The 22,289-nt window shown below is 35.7% G+C and overlaps 3 protein-coding genes and 1 non-coding gene across 4 annotated transcripts; 2 read left to right on the plus strand and 2 right to left on the minus strand.

Moving 5' to 3' along the window:
• Positions 1-461: 461 nt before the first annotated feature.
• LOC146906380 (small nucleolar RNA R71) lies at positions 462-568 on the plus strand. Its single transcript, XR_015020774.1, has one exon. It is a non-coding gene; the product is annotated as a small nucleolar RNA R71 (small nucleolar RNA).
• Positions 569-12,351: 11,783 nt separating this feature from the next.
• LOC146906381 (protein FAR1-RELATED SEQUENCE 5-like) lies at positions 12,352-15,328 on the plus strand. The gene is made up of 2 exons (XM_085724936.1): positions 12,352-13,294; positions 13,782-15,328. Exons 1-2 carry the CDS (start codon positions 12,364-12,366, stop codon positions 15,308-15,310), a joined length of 2,460 nt encoding a protein of 819 aa, XP_085581062.1. The 5' UTR covers positions 12,352-12,363; the 3' UTR covers positions 15,311-15,328.
• Positions 15,329-16,945: 1,617 nt separating this feature from the next.
• LOC146906382 (uncharacterized) lies at positions 16,946-17,713 on the minus strand. Its single transcript, XM_085727171.1, has 2 exons — positions 17,648-17,713; positions 16,946-17,560 (listed from the first exon to the last, which is right to left on the minus strand). The coding sequence occupies exons 1-2, from the start codon at positions 17,684-17,686 to the stop codon at positions 17,036-17,038; spliced, it is 564 nt and encodes a 187-aa protein (XP_085583297.1). The 5' UTR covers positions 17,687-17,713; the 3' UTR covers positions 16,946-17,035.
• A 118-nt stretch (positions 17,714-17,831) lies between these two features.
• On the minus strand, positions 17,832-22,098 carry LOC146906383 (uncharacterized). Its single transcript, XM_085728806.1, has 7 exons — positions 21,303-22,098; positions 20,987-21,214; positions 20,827-20,830; positions 19,707-19,875; positions 19,496-19,600; positions 19,149-19,394; positions 17,832-18,042 (listed from the first exon to the last, which is right to left on the minus strand). Exons 1-7 carry the CDS (start codon positions 21,909-21,911, stop codon positions 17,832-17,834), a joined length of 1,572 nt encoding a protein of 523 aa, XP_085584932.1. The 5' UTR covers positions 21,912-22,098.
• Positions 22,099-22,289: the final 191 nt, after the last annotated feature.

The following is a 22,289-nucleotide window of genomic DNA, read 5'->3' on the forward strand; positions in this document are numbered from 1 at the left end:
GTCCATAGGGATTTTGGTTTTTATAAAAATTTTGATTTTGTCGCATCCCTTGGTTGTATTGAGCATAATTCATTTGCTCAACACCATTAATAGCACTACCTAGTTGGCAATCAACACCAGCATGACCAGTTATACCACATATTTCACAAGAAGGAGTAGAAGTAGAATTGATAGCACTAACATTGAGTTTTTCAAGTTTTTCGGTTAGTGTATCAATTTTAGAAGCAAGGTGGTCATAGTTAGAGACTTCGTACATACCTGCCTCCTTTTTGGAGGATGAAGAACTAGTGGTGGCTCTCTCGTCGGTCCATTTGTAATGATTTTGAGCCATGTCTTCAATCAAGGCATACGCCTCCGTGTAGTTCTTATTCATAAGTGCTCCACCTGCAGCTGCATCAATAGACATCTTAGTGGTATAAGACAAGCCATTATAAAAAGTGTGGACTATAAGCCACTTCTCAAGGCCATGGTGGGGACAAAGTCTTAGCATTTCTTTGAAACGCTCCCACGCATCATAGAGAGATTCCCCATCTTTTTGGTTGAATCGTGTGATTTGGTCTCTAAGTTTTGCGGTTTTAGATGGTGGAAAGAAACGAGCAAGGAATGCTTGCCTCATCTGATCCCATGAAGTAATGGAACCGACTTCGAGGGAATGGAACCAAGCGCTAGCTCTATCCCTTAAGGAAAAGGGAAAGAGATGAAGTCTTACGGCTTCATGGTTCTCCTTCATGGTTCCACTAATTCGTAGGAAAACAGAGATGTGAAGATTGGGATCCTCAGTGGGGGATCCCGAGAATTGGTTTTGCTGCACCAAGTTAAGTAGGGCAGGCTTAATTTCAAAAACCGTTGGGTACACAATAACAGCTTGTGGCTCAGCCGTAGACGGCGTTGCATACTCTTTGAGAGTGTGATTGGCCATGGCGGTGTTATTTTGTGCCGCTCTCCTTCTTCTATGCAAATACCTTTTGATCTCGTTGATTATTACAACTCGATTTCTGGTTTTTCGCATAAAAAAATTGAGAACCCAAGAAGTTAACGATAACAGAAAAATAAAAAGTTAAAAATAAAAAGAAAAGCGAAAGAAGAGAGAATTCTAATCACTAAGAAAAAGCTAATTAAATTAGTTAACACCCCGGCAACGGCGCCAAAAACTTGATAGGGCCAAACCGCAAGTGCACGGCCTATCGAAGTAATAGTAGTAAGTAGAGTTATCGTTCCGCTAGGGAGTTGGTCAATCTAATTAACTTTTAGAAAATGATTAGAGGAGAAAGAAATAGGAAGTTGGAGAGTGCAGTTTTTGAAAGTAAATAACAATAATATTAAAAAGCCTCGGGATCATTGGTTCATCATAATAACGAATCTTTTCACAAGCAAGCCTTAAACTTATAATTATATGTTAATCTTAATTACTAAGGACAAGTTTCTCTTTAGCATATCACAGCTCCTCTCGAAGTCAGTGAGTGTATCCCTCCAACAACCACACCTATTCTCATGGGTGATTGCCTTTGGGACCCTTGAAGATCGAAACTTTATGTGTCCCAAGGTTTGCTAGACTATTCTCATGTTTCGCAATCCTTGTCTAAATTCACTTGATCGGATATCAAAGCTCCGCGTTCGCTTTATGAATTGATATCTGTGATGATGAATTAACCATTATCAAACCCTCCGCATTCGCTTCCACAGTTTGATAATAATTAATTCATGTTAAAACGGTGAATTTAGATTAGGAATTAAGGTAACAAATAATTAGGGTTTAAGGCTTGGCTTGATCCGGATTACGTCATTAGACTTATCCAACAATCCCAAGACAAAGAAGTCTACTCACTCATGTTCATCGTAGACATGGGGGAGGAAGAGAGAATGCGATAAAAATAAATTGCAAAGGAAGTAAAAGGAAATAAAGACTTTTTATTGAAATAATGCTTGAAATAAACAAAGTAAAAGGTGAATGTTTATGGTGGAGAGCTACTCTATTTATAGCTTTACAATCGACTTAGAAACTAAGCAACTAAAAGGGTAAAACAGTAAAGCTGCAACAGGGTAACTTGGGCCCAAAGAAAAAGCAGCAAAAGGGGCTTCTGGAGGTGGCACGGCCGTGCCACATGTTGGCACTGGCCGTGCCAAGCTTCTGACTTGGTGGGAACATATTTTTGTTCCGTATCTTCGTATTTTCGCACTGTATTTGCTCCAGTCCTCTTTCTTTTGCTCCAAGACACCTTCCACCTTATATTCGTTCCTAAAATAAAATAAAAAGCAATTTAAAGTAAAATATTCTAAAAGGAAATAAAATGCAATAAAATCAAATCAAATCTTATTTAAAACTAAACTAAATAAAGCATTAAAATATACTAGTCTATAACTCATCAGTACCCTAGCCTTTGCTAGGAGCTGGCTATTTATAGAAAGAAATTAGGGTTTCAGAAAAAGCCCATCATCGTGCCACGTTACGGGTTGGTCGTGGCATGATGGCTCATTAATCCTACGTGGCAGCAGACAAAACTTACCATCGTGGCACGATGCATATTGCTTCGTGCTACGAAATTTCCAGAAGTGAATCCTTGTCCCACGCTTCATCAATCGTGCCACGAAGGTAACAAACGTGGCACGATGCTTAGTACTTAGGCATTTTTCCTTGTTTTCTCAAAGTTTCTTCTCTTGAGCTCTTGTTCCTGTTTTGGTTTGATTTCACCATGAATTCCTTGCAGTTGACTCTCTAAATGCTATAATAAAGGCATAAATGCGACTAAAAACTAATGTTGATGCACCGTCATCACTCGACAACATTCGACTTAGAGCCTCCACCACTTTCTTTCTTCTTTCCTTTGCCCTTGTTGTACGGTTTCCCAAATCCATGACTTTTTCCCTTCCTATCATATTGAGCCTTGTAATGATTAGCCCTAGCCCTTCCGGCGTCATTAAACATACGATACTTATAAACCAAGGTATCAAAGTCTTCGATCTCCAGAATACACATATACTGGTAGATATCGGGCCTCAAACCGCTCCCAAACTTCACACACTTAGAAACCATCGCATCCTCAGCATTGATGTGCGGACAAAACCTCGAAAGCTCCTCGAATTTAGCTGCATACTCAGCCACTAAACGATTCTCTTGCTTCAAGTTCAAGAATTCCACTTCCTTCTTGGTCCTCAAGTCTTCGGGAAAATACTTCCTCAAAAACTCACTCTTGAACCTAGCCCAAGTCACAGCCTCTTCACTAGCCTCAAGCCTCCCCTTAGCATTCGTCCACCAATACTCAGCCTCCTCAGCAAGCATATGAGTAGCCAATTTGACCGTCTGATCCTCACTAGTCACCATAGCATGAAAGATCCTCTCCATGCCTTGCATCCATGTCTGAGCTCCCTCCGGGTCATACCTACCCTTGAACGTTGGCGGATTGTTTCGCAAGAAACGATCAAGCCTCCGCTCCTCAGCTTCTCCAGGATCACGATGACCAACCGCCGCCTACTCATTAGCCTGAGCCAACACCTGGGCCATCGAAGCCAAAGCATGCGCAATCGCCGCATCATCTCTACTACCAGCCATCTCACGATTACACAAAACCAACCAACAGATAAGAACAAAAGCACAACAAGACAAGTATCGAAGGTAACTCATTACCATCCGTACATTAACAGGAAAATTCAAATGATGCTACTCCGGACAAGACTGACCACGGCTCTGATACCAACTTGTAACGCCCTATTTCTATTAAAGCGATAAAACACGCGAATAAAGCATATATTCAAGAAATAGACGCTACGTCTCAACAAAATCTCAAATCAACAACATGCATGTATAAATTCTGAACAGTCGCAGCGGATACAAATCATACATCTCCAAAATATACAGGTCATGATATCAAGATACATCATCATATAAATCCTCCAAATCCCGACAAGTGGGTAACCTCAATAATAAAATAAATCCAACAAAAGCAATAAAGACACCGACAACCTAATCAGAGCCTAAACCTACGACTCCAAAACGATAACGGAGATTAGCTCCCGCTATCCAAGCACTCACCAAAAGCGAACTACTCCTGCACAGCGTCTACCTATCCATACAGACAGGTAGGCGGTCAAAACCACTGGAGGTTAGCTTTACATCAATCATAATCAATATAAACAGTAGGACATGAAATAATTAAATCAAGTCTCAAATCATTTACATGAGCAATTAACTTCCATATACACATTCACACGACCATTCCAAATATTACAAGTATGTACTCATCAAACACACTTATCACCAACAATCATCGTTCACATGCAACAAAGAAGACATCATGCCAATATGCTATGCGCCTATATTCGACACGTATATGCATGTGGTACCATATCATCAACCATTAGATGCCAACAGAACATCTTATGTAAGAGTACACCTCATCTTACCATCCAACTATGTAAAAGTACACCTCCTTTTACATTTCTCATATGACTCAATATGTGTATGATGCATGGACATACAACAACGACCCGACAAGGCAACTTACAACATAAACTACCACCAACGACAATGTAAAAGTACACCTCCAATTACATTGACTAATTCAACAACAATTGCATTGTCAAGTATTCATGTCCACACATTCAAAAATTCACGATTCAAGTAAGAGTCATCACCATTTTATCGACAATCACCAACATCAATTGTCACATATACATTAATCCACAACAACCTCACAACATAATCCAACAATTCCATGCACTTTCTCATAAACCAAGTAAAGTGGAAAAATACAACACCTTATGATATACATCGTTTTCAACACCTAACAACCATTCACATATCCTCATTTAATCATATAAAAGTATCCACGAAAGATTTATAAGGTAGTCGGCTTTAAATATCATTTTCGACAAAGTTCGCCTCAAAAACAAGGTTGTTTCAAATAAGGGAAAAACCAAGTTAGACCCACCATATCATAGATTAAATACTCTCAAACCCCTTAATTGAACTCTTAATACTCAAGTTTGAAGTTTAGAAACCAAACCATAAGTTTTGGGATGACTTGGAAATAGTTATGCTAAGTTTCCTTAAAATTTCTCCAATACCTACTTGAAGTGTTTTCATCATAACTCAAAATCCACAAAACATTTTCAAGTGAAACCAAAGCCATTGGAAAGCTAACAAAATTATCTAAAACTTTCATGTTTACACGAAAGGCCAATTCAAAACAAAAAAGGGTGAAAAATGTGAATGTATTCCAGATTTTCCTGACAGAAAATCGGTGGCCGATTTTGAGAAATCGGAGGCCGAATTTTGCAAAGTCAAAACTGGAAAATCAGCTCAGAAATCGGTGGCCGATTTTGGCAACTCGGTGGCCGGTTTTGGGCTTCACAGCAGTTCAAAAATCAGCTTAACAATACGTTTTTCAGTTAAGATTCATTCTTAAATCACTAGACTCAAACACAAGACTCCCAAATTAAATCAAAACATTACCCATAATCATAACACTTGTAATAAACACTTATACCACTTTAAATCATCAAGTTCACATCCAAAATCATAATCAACTCATTTTTATTCAACTCATTAAGGAACAACAACTTCACAAAATGAAATATCCATGGTATAAATCAACAACAACAACATATCTAATTCAACAACAACTTCATTCAAACATGAATTCATCACAAATCAACCACAACAACACTAATTCATACCAATTTGAGCAAAATCCACAAAGTATACACATAAATATATATTGAGAATATAATTTCATCAACAACAACTTGATTATCAACAAATTCACTTACCCAAACATTACATCAAAACATAAGCACGAATTTCATCAATTAAATTCATAATAATCACTTATCTCAATTAAGCACTTATGCATAGAATTAGCGAAGAAGCTACAACTAAATATTATGATTGAAATCTAACCCTCTTACCTTAATTCTTCACAAACTCAAGCTAAGACTTCACTTTAGCTCCAATCCTTGAATCCTCTACCTCCCTCTAGCTCTCTCTACCTTTCCTCTTCAAACCCTTATCTTCTCTTGTTCTTTCTCTCTCTATCTCTTCTAAAAAATGTGTAAAATAATTATGGAACCCTATTTTCTCTAAAGACTAGAGTTTATATAGGCTCTACATAATTGGACTCAACTCACAATGCCTTAATGGGATTAACCCATTTACTAATCTAATTCAAAATGTTTCTACCCACTTAACGGTAAAATATAATAATAACGGTCACTTACCGGTTATAAAATAATTCACTACAACTCTCTAATGCTCAGTAAGATAATAACGGCTCTCACTAAGCACTAAAATAAACCTCATCAAAATTACTAAATTACCCCTACTCACAAAATGACCAAAATACCGATGAGTCCAAAATGACTAAAATACCCTTCTAACACTGAATTCTACGATTCCCGACCAAAATACACACATAAGCAATTAATCACATAAGAGCACATATAAACACACATTAATAAATAATAAAACAAATCTAGCGAGTAATCGGGCTTTTACAGCATGCATTGTGCCACACAGGAGCGCTCCTTTGCACATGGATCGTGCTACATGTGTCCTGCTTCGTCCTTAATCATACGCCACATAACTCAGAGACAGTTATGGCCACCGCGCACCTATATAAGGGTGAACTTGCTTCACCCTTAAGATACACATCACTTTTCACAACACTTCTTACACACTCTTTCTCAGTTCCATTACTAACTTGAGCGTTAGAGTGCTAACGTGCATGCAGGCACCTTCCATCTCACCGCAAAGTCTCACTTCTGTTGTTCCGGAAGCCGTTACAGTCACACCGGAGAATTCTCTGCCGCTGTTGCCACTCAACCATTCTCACCGGATATATCAGTTGATGAGTGTCGATGAGTGTTGATGACATGTGTAATGGTGTGTGAATATATGCATTGTTGAGTCATATGTTCATGCATATATGGTCAAATCCAAGTGTTGATGTTGAGTGTTGATGAGTGTCACTGAGTGTCGCTGGGATCAATCGGGAAAAGAACTCCGACATCCAAATCGTACCACATGCATGTAGAGAAGTGTCTTGAACATTGCATGTGTATGGATTGATGTGAGATTCATGTATTCAATTATGTGTGATGATGCGGACATGATTATGTTTTCTATTTGACAATTCTTATGCAATATGTCATGATTATGATGAATTGAGAATGATGCAAGAAAACTCTTTGTGTTAAATTGGTTATGTTCACTCTTGTATGTTTGATGTTGTTGATTTAAGAATAAATGTATTACGTGATAATTGGAATCCTAATATAATATATTTGAGTTCATAGTTTCTTAATGTTGAATGTAAACTTACCCTATAGTGTGTTCTTGGTCGCCTCACCATTGTGAAATGGTGTAGACGTGCAGGTCGAGGATGCTTGAGACGGCGTGAATACCGAGGACTAGCTTGACGCTTCCTCATTTTCTTGCTGCTTTGGAGTCTAGTTTGTGGCTCTTATTAAGATCTTTTTTGGGAGTTGTCTTATTTATAACCTATGTTGAGTTTATGTGGAGAACCTTGTGGTTTTATTTGATGTATCTTGAGATTGAATTATGTTGCCTAGACCTTGAGATATTTTTGGAGATGTTGTTTATTCCGTTGCGAAACTTTGATGAAAAAAAAATGAATTATGCATGTTTAGAGTTTTCATGACGTAGCACCTTGATCATAATAAGAATTAATTGTTGTATTCGTATTAATTATTGCATATGAGGTTCAAGGGTGTTACACTTATCAGTTTGTTCCATCAATCAATTCTCAGACTCGTGGACTTTAGTGAACCATATGATGTTGTCCCAGATCATGACACGTCCACCTTTGTTATGGTATTGCACCGTGAATGCTTAATATCATTCTTTCTTCTCATATCGAGTAGGAGGACATAATAGGTTAGGGTTTCAAAGCATTACCTTATCCCTACTTCAAGGGATGGTTTTTCTTTCGTTGGCCCTTGCTAGGTATTCCCAAATGCTTGTGTTGTCATCTGGATCTTCATCTGACACCTTAGTTTGTATGACTATGGGCTTCTTGAGCGTTATGCTTCTATGTGAATACCTCACCCTTTCCCTTTTACATGTTTCCTTGGAATTTTGTCCTTTTTAGTGGCAGCAACAATATAGGTGATGTATGGATTAGGCAAGTGTACCAAATCATTTACAAGGTAATAAAGTGATAAGTAAAGTATCGTATCCACATGGATTGTCGTTTCGTCCAAACAATTCACGTTACTTATTTTTAGTCTGACGATAAAATAAAAGAGTAAAGGATTATATTTTTGCACACTCATAGCACACACTCTCTCTCACTCTTAGTAGTTCTACAAACGGGCAGCCCTATCAGTGTCTACCTTTCCAAGGGTTTAAGAGAATGGTTCTACTAGGCTACGGTTTATTTTCTTTAAACAGACACTTATTTCCTTAATTATTAACTAGTTACCTCATAGATTCAATAGATTTTACTCAATATTAGTAATGTCACCTCCTAAGTACTTACTACTAGGGTCATCTCGCTTTCGATATCTTTCACTAGTTATAACTAATTACTTCCTAGACAGATAGATATTAGTATCAAGATATAAATATCAAGATATAAGCATCAGGATGGTAAAATCAATATTAGGCCCTATCACAACCTAAGTATCTAATCTAGGGTTGCGTTACTACAGAAATAAACTAAATTCCTAATAAAACTTAATAACGAACAAAAGATAAGTAACATAAAAATGAAATGAAATTAAATCAATATCCAACAAAAAAATAAAGGTTCGTCTTAGAACTCTAACCTAAAAAGAATTAGTTACACATGGCAATTAAAAACAATTTACTAAAGATAAAAACATACGCTAGAAAATCAAGGTGAAGATAGAAACTCCTCCAAAGCTCTAGAATTGCCTTCCTCTTTTTGCTGCTAATACCTAATGAAAATGACTGAAAAACATGCTAAGAATAACGTAAGAAGAAGAAGAAGAAGAAGAAGCAGCAGCCTGGAGGTTCCTTAGACAATTGCGTCTACCTCGAGACGCTAAACAAGCACTGGATGGGAGGAAACCCATGCATTTATTTTCATTAATTTTTCAATTTTAGTCATTTCAATTTATGTTACATAGCATTTGATCTAACAATTTCTTTCTTTTATTGTTTGCTAACTCGCGACTAGGTGCGTTGTTTTTACATGAATTGTATAACCTTTCCTTCTCTGAAAATCTCAAAATTTTGTTTTAGTCTCAGAGAATTATTCCAACCATTAACAGCAGAGGGCTAACTTACTTCCGAAGTTCAATAACACGATAACTTTTGGAGATTGCTGCGGAAGATACTTAGAAATATTCACCATTAAAATTTTGTATAGCATAACCGGTGAGAATTTTGAGCCAAATATATTCCACTCTTTCTACTATAAGTCTTTCTATAAGTGTATTCCATGTGGATTGTTATTTGTGCTCGAAATTGTGGTCGTTCTTTATGGACAATCGGTTGTATTATCATAAACACGAGACACTAAGTCACCCTTTATTATTATTACTATATACTTTGTGAAACCACTTTGAGCCTCCATGCAAATTTTCTTTCTTTATTACTCATGTGACTTGAATTATGTCACAAGTTTTAAACCTTATAAAGATGCATATGTTCCATTTTTTTTTTTGAGTTTGATAGGTTAATAAAATATTTGTCATGATTTGAAATTAATTTTGATGTTGTTCTTTGGAATTAGCATATTCTTAAGTTTGGGGGTGGGGGTACTAGTAGAACTTGGTTATCAAAAGAAAAAAAATGTAGATAAAACATCAAAATGATAGTTTGCACACACAAAAAATATAAAAAGCCCACAAAAGTTTGGTTTCTTAAAAAAAATTATACATGTAATTCAACTACTACTCATCTATCTTGAATAGCATAAAAGCTAGTTCCTCATAAATTTTGATTGTGAAAGTTTGTGAATCTCATAAACTTTGGTTGTGGTAGATTATGAATCAAATGCTAAAGGTTGGAAGAAAAATATTTCAAATAGGGAATCCTTAAGAAACTAACTCCAAAACATTTGTTAGCCTATTTTCTCAAATATATCAAACCTTTACTATAAGCCATGTTATAACCTTGAAAAGACCTCCATATGTGTGTGTGGTAATATGTGCCTTGAATGTCTGTCTGTTTAGAATTGCTTTAATTTTATAACAAGGTACAATTACATCATTTACGACTGTAGTAGAAACATAAGGACCATTCTTGACTGTCTCCTAAATTTCTTCAACCTGTGCTTCAAGAAACATTTTCATCCTAATTTTTCAGAAATCATAACTGTTCCACTTCCTCGATCGTCACTGGACCGATCAACATTTTTACTCTTAAAATTCTTTTTTTGGTCAAGTAGCCTAGTGGCTAGAGCTCACACATTACAAATGTAGAGAAGTGGGGTGTCTAGGGTTCGAACCCCAGCCTCTGCATATAAATATCTCTATCAACTGAGCTAAGTTCATGGGGATACATGTTTGTTGCATTTCAAACTACGACTTGTCGTTATCTCTAGTTTTTGAACAAGTTGGAATAAACAAATATAACAAGTCCTTTTATCTATTTCCATATTCTGCCGTCGATATTAAAAATTGATATTAACCGACGGCATAAACGTCATAAGGCTTTTAAAAAAACATTATCAGAAATGAAGGGTGCTGCAGTCAACTAGGGCAAAAGTTATGGTGCATAAGCTATAACTTATGCACCATGCATAAATTAATCACAACCATTAGATGATTGGACACGTGTAATGATCCTGTGCTTCTCAACTCATACCCCAGAAAATTTTTCTCTTTCTCTCGCGCTAACCACTTCTTCCTCCTCTGGTGCCGATTTTCCGGCGTCTTTTTCCGGCGACGTCACGATTTCTTCCTCCTCTGCTCGCCGATCCGACGTTGGCTCTCCGCTCCGATTTCACCAGTGATTGCAACGATTTCACATGTGTGTGTAGATTTCACGATTTTCACCCTTTCTCACCGGATTGACGTCGTTTTTCCGGTTATCTCCAGCAAATTCGTACTGCATTTTGAAGAGGTAATCTTGTTTAGGTTTTCTGTTGTAGCAAATTCTTATTGCATTTTCCAGATTTTTTTATTCAAATTTCGAATTTAGGTTTTGATTGAAATTTCCAATTTGTTCTTAGTATAGTATCAATTTAGTGAATCAAATTTAGTGATTCAGTTGTGGCAATAAGCTTCATTTTTCGATTTGTATAAGAATCAATTTTGGTTTAGTATAAGATTAAAACTTGAAAAAACCATTTACACAGTATATTGGTTTTGGCATATTGATTCAAATTTAGTGATTCTCAAACTTTTCCTCAAGTTAACATTCTGAAATACGAAGGATGCTATTACTGATAAAACTGTGTTATTTTTTACATATATGTTAATGCTCTGAAGTTGTTTTGATTTGAGATTACAAGTAGTTCACTTATTTGGAGTCATTAACTATGGTCATAAGATTAAAGTTCTACATTGTTGTTTGTTCAACTTGTTGTATCTGCATTGTGTAGTCTTATTTGTCACTGGCTTTAGCCTTAAATTTGGACCTGGTATCTTTAGAAAACTATATTCCTGTTACTTTGGACCTGGTGAACCTATTTAATTTAACTTGAGGCACTAAGCTTTGATGTGGTCTCATTTATGGACTCCAATTCCATAAATGAGGCACTAAGCTTTAATGGTTTTCATAGTTAGTTGCTTCATTGTTAATAAGTATATATAATGTATGGCTGTTCTCATTGTTATTTTACTACTGTTGTTGCTTTCTTATCTTAATTTTATCAGCACTTTCTTTTATCTTAGTAAGTATTTAAAAAATTCTAGCTCTAGATACCTTTCTGTTGTCAGGATTTTATAGAGGTAATGTAGCAGAAATGGAACTTTTCTTAAGTAGCCTATAGAGATTAAATTTTTTGTGGATATAAGTCCTATCTCTGAATAAGGTTGTAGTGAAAATGGGTTTTGTACAGGTGTCACATTAGCTTCAAGTTAGGATCTTATAGTCACAACCAATGTAGCCAGGATTGAGCACTGGCTCGTAGGATCGTGCGATTCTACATCCCACGGCACCTCACATGTGCTTCGACTTTACTCCGATTCGTTTTTGCTCTGTTGTCCTCTGTTTTTCCCTGTTTTCCCTCTACACTCTGAAACCATTTCCACAACAAAATGGTTTCAGAGTAAAACTTGAAAAAACCATTTACACAATATATTGGTTTTGGCATGTTGATTCAAATTTAGTGATTCAGTTGTAGCAATTAGCTTCAATTTTGCTTTATTTGTAGTTTCAATTTATGATATCTAATGGTTGTTTGTTCTTAATAGTGTTTGTTGCTGTTTTCAATGGATTTGACATCAACTTCATCTGATAGTGGACAACTGAGTGTTGAAACTTCATCACTGATTCATGCTGAGAGTGGACAATTGAGTGTTACTCCCCGAGCAATGATTCATGCTGACAGTTCTCAATGTTACTCCCCTAGCAATAAAGAATCATGGAAGTCTTTAGTCTTTCAATCTATTAAAGAGATTGAAGATTTTTATGGTAATTATGCATATAACACTGGATTTTCTATTAGGACTATGTTGAAGTCGAAGAATAATTCACAAAACAAGAAATCTGATAAGGTACATTATTTGCGTTATGTTTGTAACAAAGAAGGTTTCAAGAAGGGAAGTTTACTTAATCCTAACAACAGGCCAACAACAGACAGTCCACAGGTTATTGAGTTTGTGAAAGTGAAAGAAAAACCTGAGGAAAGGGTTGGTTGTAAAGCTGGAATATATTTGAAGCTGGATGAAGTTTTGAATGTGTATAAGATATATAGATGGGATGTGGATCACTGTCATCCATTACATAAACCAGAGCATTCGTGTTACCTTAGATCATTTCGAGAAGTAAATGAAGTTCAAGGACAACTAGCTCTTATAAATTCTAAAGCTGGAATGTCGATGAGAACGTCTTATGAAGTTATGGGTCAGGGAGTTGGAGGCACAGAGAATCTTCCTTTTCGGTTTTCAGACTTAAAGAACTATCTAATGACAATTCGTCAAAAAGAGATGGTGGTTGGTGAAGCAACTGTAATTCAAGAATTCTTTAGAAATGAAGCCCTCTCGAAACCATCTTTTTACTATGATATTCAAGTTGATGCTGCAGAAGACATAGCTAGTATTTTTTGGTCAGATGGAATTATGCAACTAGATTATTCTCTATTCGGCGATGTCATCAGTTTTTATACAACTTACCGAACAAACAATAAATATCGGCCATTAGGTTAGTGTTTTTTACTTCTCTCAGGTTTTAAATTATTGTTTAATTTCATTAAGTTGTTCTGGCATGTGTATTATAAGTAGCAGTACATTCTGAACTGCCTAGGATTGACTATAGGTCTTACTTATTTGAACTACACGGGTTTAACCATGTTGTTTGTTTAGGGATTTTCTCGCTTCTGCCATTTGGTTTGAGACAAACTTAAATGATGTTGATTGGAATTTATATTTTGAACTGCCTAGGCATTTTGTCTTGTGTGATCGAACTTTAGTACATACTTATTAGAATACTTAGGTGTGTTTTATCATTTAGTTTACGCATTGCTGAGGCATGATTTTTTATAATTTGTGATTACAGGCTAGCAATGACTTAAATTAGTGATTTCTCTAATTATTTACTGTAAGCTATATATATATATATATATATATATATATATATATATATATATATATATTGTATTTTGTTCTGATATGGATAATTTAAATTTCAGCTGCCTTTATTGGTTTTGACAATCATCGAAAGAGTGTTTTGTTTGGTGCTGCGCTATTGTACGATGAGACAGCAGCTACTTTTGGTTGGTTGTTTAAAACATTCTTGAAGTGTATGTCCAATAAGAAACCACAGACGATTTATACAGACCAGGCTAGTGCGTTATTGTGTTCAATTCCGAATAGTTTTCCAGGTGTTTTTCATGGGCTTTGTTCATGGCACATGGCAGAGAATGCAAAGAAAAATCTTGGCTCTCGTGCAAACAGTGCATTTTTTGATGAGTTAAATAATTTGGTTTCAAATGTAGATGATGAATCAGATTTTGACTATAATTGGGATCAGATGATGATAAATTTTTTTGATGGAAGGCCTACCTCAGACTTTAGGTGGCTTGTCCAAACTTACGCAAATCGTATGCATTGGTCTTCAGCTTGGGTCAAGTCACATTTTACAGCTCGTCTGAAAACGACTCAGTTAAGTGAGTCTTTCAATGCTTTTCTTCGTGGATTTCTACAGCCAGACCACTCACTTGTTCGATTCTTTAGTCATTTCAACATTATGGTTCAGAGAATGAGGGATAATCATGCTGAGTTGGACTTTAAGGCTGCAAACACTAGAACAAAAAATAATTATCCCAACAGTCAGCTGATGCGGTCCGTTGTAAACAAGTACACCCCTTCTTGCTTTGCATTTATTCACAGGCAGTATGACATTTCCTTCAAATACTATTATGAGGAGGACACAACAAAAGGGTCTGCCTTTGAGAAGTTTTTCAAAGTTTTCACAATTGATAAGGTTGATGATAATTATGATGATGCTGATAATGACGGGCCTTCGAATGTTGATGTTTTGGATGCAGAACTTCAAGAAAAAGTTTCCCCAAGTTTTGAAGATCATGATCGATTTGATGAAAGGCTTGTCACAGTTGACATTAGAAGCAAAAGTTTTAGTTGTTCATGTCGTATGTTTGAGAACAGGGGCTTCTTATGTCGACATGTTTTGAAGATCTTGGAGTTCTTAGGTGGACATGTGCAATATCATTCTTTGAAGACAATACCTGGACAATATGTTTTAAAGCGTTGGACTAGAGATGTGCGTCCGTCTGTCGATAAGATGAAATCGACCGTCAATGTTGGCACTGAAGACACCAGTCAAGCACAACGATATCAACAAATTTGTGCTGTTACAGTTCAGCTTTCTACACGTTTTTGTGCAGATCCAGAGTCATCTAAAATTTTTCTCGACGGTGTTCTTGAAGCTGGAAAAAAGGCAGAGGAGTTGCTTCTTTCTAAAGGTATTCGTACAGGCCCGACGCCATCTAAGTCTTCAAAAGTAGCTGCTGTTGGTGAAACATCTGCTGGGGTGAAGCCCACCGCACCAAAGTTCAAAGAAAGACCAAATCCAATTAAGTCAAAGAAGCGACTTAAAAGTGATTATGAAAAAGCTAGAGAAAGGCAGAAATTCCTTATCAATCGGAAGAAACAAAAGAGAGATGATGAAGCTTTATCAGTGATTGTGGTCCCTGATTGATTGTTTTTATAAGTTTGGTTTTTTAGGTTATAAGTTTGTACTAGATTTTATTTTGATTATTTTGATATGATTTATTGGAAATTATACATTTTCACATTCTTTAATGTTATGTATTGATGATTATATTTTGGATATGATCTAAATGAAATTATACATTTCGCATTAAATACTACTTATGGTTTCACATTTTCACATTTTCACATTGCTTTTTATGTATTGATGATTATAGTTTGTTACAAAACCATTAGATAATTATTTTGGTTTCATGTAATACACTAACAAAACCATTAAATACTACTTATGGTTTTAGTAATAGTCATTATTTAAAACCATTTATCATTAATAGTTAAACCATGACTCTGGATAACTAGTGTCACTTTTTCGTAAAAATTGGAGGGTAACACAAAAAGCAAACATAAAGTGAAAGCGCGGGACATGCGACGTTACAACCCCAACATTAAATCCTCTTCTTCTTCTAACGACATCGTTTTGCTGAAGTTAGAATTTGAGTTTGAGCTTGAATTTGAGTTTAATGTGAATGGAATTGAATTTGAGAAACGAGTTATTGGTGCGGTGTCTTTGTCTTTGTTACTCTCACAAACACAAAGACAACACCAAGGTCAACTGTTTTGGGAGAAAGATAGAACAAAAACCACATTACCAGTGTGCACTGGTGAGTTACCAAACAAAGAAATTGTTAAAAACAGTTCCAAAGCAAATCAACGCTCTGAAACCATTTCCCCGGCAAAATGGTTTCAGAGTAAAACTTGCTAAAACTATTTACACAGCATATTGGTTTTCAGAGTAAAATGGTTTTCTATATGATTTTTACCAAACAAAAACCACGTTACCAGTGTGAACTGGTGAGTTACCAAACAAAGAAATTGTTAAAAATAGTTCCAAAGCAAATCAGCGCTCTGAAACCATTTCCCCAGCAAAATGGTTTCAGATTAAAACTTGCTAAAACCATTTACACAGCATATTGGTTTTCAGAGTAAAATGGTTTTCTATATGATTTTTACACAACAAAATGTATCTGTTGAAGAGATACAAAACTTTGTGTGTACTCGCTTCAAGGCTGAGTTTCCCGATTTGACAAGGTAAACTTCGCTCATGGTTTTATTCTATGTATAATCATTAATTTCCATGCTGCTAGAACAAATGCTCTGATCATGACATTGGCCCATTCAATACCTACTTTTTGGGTGTAGCTCAAACACAAATCATGTTTTTGAGGCACATGTGCTTTATGTTAACTCTAAATCTTCAGTTAGGTTCCCTTATATATATTCTGAATTATTACTGCATTCAAATTTATGTGGATTTTAGATATAGAACAGGTGATTTGTTCCATGATTTTCCACATGTTCACCCTGGCTGTGTAATGCTTGAAAACCAGTGTTATAAGCATAAACAAAATTCTGCTATGAACCACAAACTATGCAGAAAAGAGTAAACTGATTTCAGGCCTATGTAGTCAAGCCTTACTCTTACTGCATGAAATTATTTCAGTAATATGATGATGAATGAACTGTAATGGAAGAGGGGACAGGGTGCTAAAGAGTGGAAGGTTGAGAAGCCCATTTTTACTTATTTTTTAAAGATCATTAGAAAAAAAACATATCCAGAAACATAATAAAAGAAATTAATAGTATGAAGTTGATACATATCCAAAAAATCTTTAATCAAACTCAATAATATAAAAACATTAAAACTAATTCGGATTCAAGTTGGACGTGCTAGCTCTTGAAGCATTTCTTCATAGTATGAAGTTGCTTCCTTCTCGACATGGGTTCTTCTGCAATTGCTTGTGTCGGTTATTATTTTGGAACATATTCCGATTCTGAAATCCATAATTTTCCCTTTCTTTTCATTCTTTCTCATTTTGGACCAGTCTTTGAATGATTCCATTTGTGTATTGCCACCCTCCCATTCAGCAAGAAACTTCATGCAAAAGACTCCACAACTGTCTTTGTCAGGTTGAGTAGGCATCCATGGTGTTTCCCACTTAAATGTGCTAAACTCGAAAGGCATTGCGATTTTTCTTTTCTTATACAAATCTGTCACAAATGCTTCCACCTCCTTCAGCCATACATCAAACATCTTCTTGTAGACAGTTGCTTCGCCATTCTTCATGTGCAATGTCTCTCCCATCAAGCTGTTCAGGAATTGGAATTTTTGGCTCTTGAGATTAACAACAAAGCATACATAATGAAAGCCCGGATTTCCATTTAGTGCTGGCGTCATTATCTATTTCATCAGTAAAATAGTCAACATCATATAATTCAAACAATCAATCTGCAGAAATTTCCAAAACTATAATCAATTGAGTCTTACATATTCTAGGCATGTAGGGTCAATAGCCTTGCAATCCATGTATTTGAACTTTTTTAATCTCTTGATGAACCTTTTGCATGCAACTTGTTTTGTTATATTTAGGGCATCAGGTCTTTCCAAGTCAACCTGTATATATGAAATGAGTAAAATAAATTCCAAAAAGACATAAACAGTTTATAAAATTTTAACTTTTATGGAATGTAATGCATACATAATTGATTAATGGTGTAACCAGTCTGGTCCTGTTTTCATTTGGTTGATTCCAGTTCAAGCAATTGACCCAGGCATTTAGCACGAAGCATGACACCCATTCATCTTTTTGAAGTGTCCACAAGTCACTCCTTTGCAGACTGAAAGCATGAGCCCTGTTTTCTGAGCAGTACAAAATCTCCTCCCTACAATATTATAAAGCATTTAGCATTTAGGATATTATCTGAGATCAAATTATTTAAGACCAGATCAAAGTTACAACCAGATCAAATTATTTAGGATATTAATGGCTCTGTGATTTTGTGAAAATGTAAGTGACAAACATCGTTGAAACTCACACACGGGATATTGATTTTAAACCCGAGTGAATATTATATTCGCCGAGTGAATGTCTATCCTTAATATTCTTAATAACCAGGCTAACGCTGAATGTTTTAATAATACTGTCATCTGCCTAATTTCCAACCATATGAATGCTAGTGATTTCAGACCCATAGCCTTATGTTATGTGATGCTTAAGATTTATAAGTCCCTATCAGAGTGCCTATCAGAGTGCCTTCGTTCCAGGAAGACTAATAACTGACAATGTTTTACTTGCTTTTGAAACTTGTCATAAACTTCATATGCTCAAAAATAAGAAAAAAGGTTTTATTGGTCTTAAACTAGACATAGCTAAGGCGTATGATAGGCTTGAATTGAATTTTATGGAAGAAACTTTAAGTGATATGGATTTTCAAGGAACTAAGAAATAATACAAATTTCCTACTAAATTCTACTAAACTATAGCTTTATAGATCCTCATATTTGTACTCCAAAACCATTAAGTACATGTATTGGTTTTGCAGTACAACACATAGAAACCATTTCAACAGGAAAATGGTTTTGGAATAATTTAGGGCAGCGGCTTTTGATCTTCTGGTTATATGAATTTGGACTATTTGATCAAGTTGTTATGATTCAGAATTCATGTGTTACAAGTCATTGGATTAAGATGGAATGACTTCATGTGTTACAAGTCATTGGATTGAGACTTCATGTGTTACAAGTCATATATCTAACGGTATGATTAATTACGCCCACCCTCAACTATAACATTCATTATTAGGTAACTTATAATTTATCAACAACTTTCTCCAACCATAGCCTAACTAAAGATTTCAATTTAATTAAAATCCAGTTATCCAATCAAAAAGCTACAATAAATATCTTCACACCTACTGCATGTTTACTTACTCTAACCACATGCAAGATATATCAAAATTTTAAACAAATGAGTGATAAATCAACTTACTCATCATGTGAAATGCTCCATACAAATGTTGATATATCCTTCTGCATCTTATTTGCATTTGACTCGTACACAGCTTCATCGTACGGGCTTGCAAAGTATTTTGATTTTTTCACAGTTCTTCTACGCTCAGGATATGTGCCACCAGAATAAAGCATATCATGCTTCTTTCTTTTCTTTCTCTGCACAGTCTTGACATTATCCATGTTGATTATTTGTTCTGGTAACACCGACCTTAACGGAATTGCACTGTCGAATAAATCATGTAATTGTTAGTTTGCAGAATTAATATTTTATAGAATTTAATGAATCAAGTGTAAAGTAGAGTTGTCACATTGAATCATTCTTACTTTATAACTCTATCAGATTCCAAAGGCTTCTGCCCCTCAGGGTTCTCCCCCTCCAGGTTTGCTTGCTTCACATTGCTTGCTTTGCATTGTGTCTTAACTGATTCACTATTGGCAAACACATCATATATAGGAAACCATTAGTTAGTTCTTATAGTTATACACAACACAAATTTAAAAAAATTATAACTCATTATATATTTTCATTTCTTACCCTGCATTTGAAGCTTGTCCTCCATTAAAAGACTCTGGAAACTTCAAGTTTCTTTCCTCGGATTTCAAAGGCTTCTCCTCCTCCATCACGGGTGCTTGGTTCACATTGCTTGTTTCGCTATATAGAAAACCATCATATACCATTATATATAGAAAACCATTAGTTAGTTCTTATAGTTTTACACATCACAAATATATATATTCATATAACCATTAAAACACATTATATATCTTCATTTCTTACCCTGCATTTGAAGCCTGCCCCCCATTAAAAAACTCTGGAAACTTCAAGATTGTTTCCTGTGTAAAGGAAAGATCTATATCGCATGCTTTTCTCACTGAATCATCAAGGCTTTTTGCATCAATTTCAGCTTCTTCATCATCATCAATGATTTTGTGATCGATCTCTTCTTCTACATCTTTGTCATCATTCAACCTGAAACCATCATTAATAATTTGAGACAAACGAGGTATTATTGAACAACAGTTATTGAACATTATTTACAAAATTATTTTACAGAGTCTAACTAAACCCTCGACTTAAAATTAGATGTAGTACCTTTCTTCACCTCGAGTGCTTGTTTGTGGGATCGATGATTCATTTTGAGTCTGCCCATTATCCACACTAGATCTTCTTTCTTTTCTTTTGCGGGTTTTATCTGTTCTGGCACTCACACTTCTACTATCATCAGTTTCAGGTTGCACTTGAGTCGGTTGCACTTTAATCGGATTGTCCTTGGGTTTGTTTGTTTCTTTTGGAACTGCATAATATTGCATACTATTAAGCATATGTCATTTTGACACATAATATTGCATAATATTGCATAATATTAAAAACCATAATATTGCATAATATTACAAACACATAACAGTTAAGCATATGTCATTTTGACACATAGTAATTTACATCCAAAGAAAATATTGACACACTGCTTCTATGCAATCTCCATTAGTCACATCATGAACTACACAATCTTGTTTGGTTTAAAAATAATGGTTGTAAAATATAGTCTCAATTGATCAGTATGAGGCTCCACATGCACATTAAGCAATTATGTAAAGTGTAATGTGAGAAATATGTGAATCAGAGAGGCTTGGATCTCTGGCTAGCAAATTTCAACTCATCTATTTACAACCATTATTTCAATCATATCCTAATGAAAAATCATATTCAAAAGACCAAAAGCAACAATTAGGTAAAGTGTAATGCGAGAAAATTTCTCACATACACGTTATAATGATATTGCATAAATAGTAGTTATATGATTATTTTCCTCTCACCTCAGAGAGTGGACAAGTATTTGCATCAAAACACAACACAAGCGGACCTTCATCGGTGTTGTGCAGCCTTGTTACCCCGGCTGTCAGTCCATGCTCGAGTCCCATAAGGTCATGGACCTTCTGAAGGTCTTGGTTTGCCGTCTTGACATCCCAATCACGGAGTGATGGACGCTTGTATTTTCCTGTCAGAAATGGGCTTCTCTTCCCCATTTTCTCCATGTAATTAATCTGCACAATAAATACAGCACATACATAATTTAAATGTCAACCACTTTGTTGTTTTAAATATATATATATATATATATAAAATGATTACCATTAGGAAGTGGAAGTCCGCTAATGGATTTGCAACCTCCGGAGTTTGCAGGCCTTCTTTCATATATCCAAGAACATGTGAGCACCAGTTATATGAGGATACCCCAGCTGGATCTTCTAATATGTGTGCATATTGGAGAGATACAAAGCTACTATTAGTCGGGCACAAAACACAGTGAATGATATAACAAATTGCACCCTTCACCCACGCTTTTGGTTTCTCTATAGTCTTCAATACTCTCTCCAACTCTGTCACCCTCACAGAAGCAGAATAATTACCATTCAATCCTAATTCTTTCCTCAAGCTCTTTATTGCTGCCTCCGAGCAAAGATCGACTTTAATCTGCTTCCCCGCCATTGGAAGCTCATACACCCTATGTACATCATCTTCTTTCAAGGGAAGTACCTCAGTCTTGCTTAATCTAATCCACATATGCTCTTTCTCAAAGTTTTTAACTACCCAATCCACAAAGAAAGTGTGGACTTTTGTCCAGTTGCAGATATGCATCAATCCTCCAAAACCACTGTCATTCAGAAGCCCAATTATCTCATTTTTTCTTCTTTTGCCATCTACTGAACGCATAAGATCATATACCTTAGGTATACTCATCTTGTGCCTCAGTCTTTGTTTTGCATTTTCATCATCCGATTTTCCTTCATCGGAATCTTGTGCTTCATTCTGTTGTTTCTTTTTTTCATTCTTCTTTATGTACTGCTTCTTTTCTTTTCCCTTAGTCTCGTCTGATTTCCGCTCCTTATTTTTATCACCACCGCTCCTTAATCATGTGACATTCCTTTGCTCCTCCTCCGATTGTGTCAGTCCAATACTGAATGATGGAATTGGCCCTAGGTCTCTGGTTTTTTTCACCTGCATGATCACAGAAAACCATTAATTACATCTAATGGTTTTAGTGTACAACACATAGAAACCATTTCTGCAGAAAAATGGTTTTGGTAAAATTTTATTAAAAACAACAAATACATTATG

Source organism: Medicago sativa, chromosome 7, assembly GCF_051527215.1.
Source record: "Medicago sativa cultivar Bolivia chromosome 7, Bolivia_mono, whole genome shotgun sequence".
NCBI lineage: Eukaryota > Viridiplantae > Streptophyta > Magnoliopsida > Fabales > Fabaceae > Medicago > Medicago sativa.

Coding starts and splice junctions, on each gene's coding strand:
- LOC146906381 (XM_085724936.1), top strand. CDS start 12,364: ATGGATTTGACATCAACTTCATCTGATAGTGGACAACTGAGTGTTGAA. Junction 13,295..13,781: donor CAATAAATATCGGCCATTAG/GTTAGTGTTTTT, acceptor TTTAAATTTCAG/CTGCCTTTATTGGTTTTGAC.
- LOC146906382 (XM_085727171.1), bottom strand. CDS start 17,686: ATGGATTGCAAGGCTATTGACCCTACATGCCTAGAATAT. Junction 17,561..17,647: donor ACCCTACATGCCTAGAATAT/GTAAGACTCAAT, acceptor CTGATGAAATAG/ATAATGACGCCAGCACTAAA.
- LOC146906383 (XM_085728806.1), bottom strand. CDS start 21,911: ATGAGTATACCTAAGGTATATGATCTTATGCGTTCAGTAGATGGCAAA. Junction 21,215..21,302: donor CGGACTTCCACTTCCTAATG/GTAATCATTTTA, acceptor TTTATTGTGCAG/ATTAATTACATGGAGAAAAT. Junction 19,601..19,706: donor GGACAAGCTTCAAATGCAGG/GTAAGAAATGAA, acceptor GTTTGCCAATAG/TGAATCAGTTAAGACACAAT.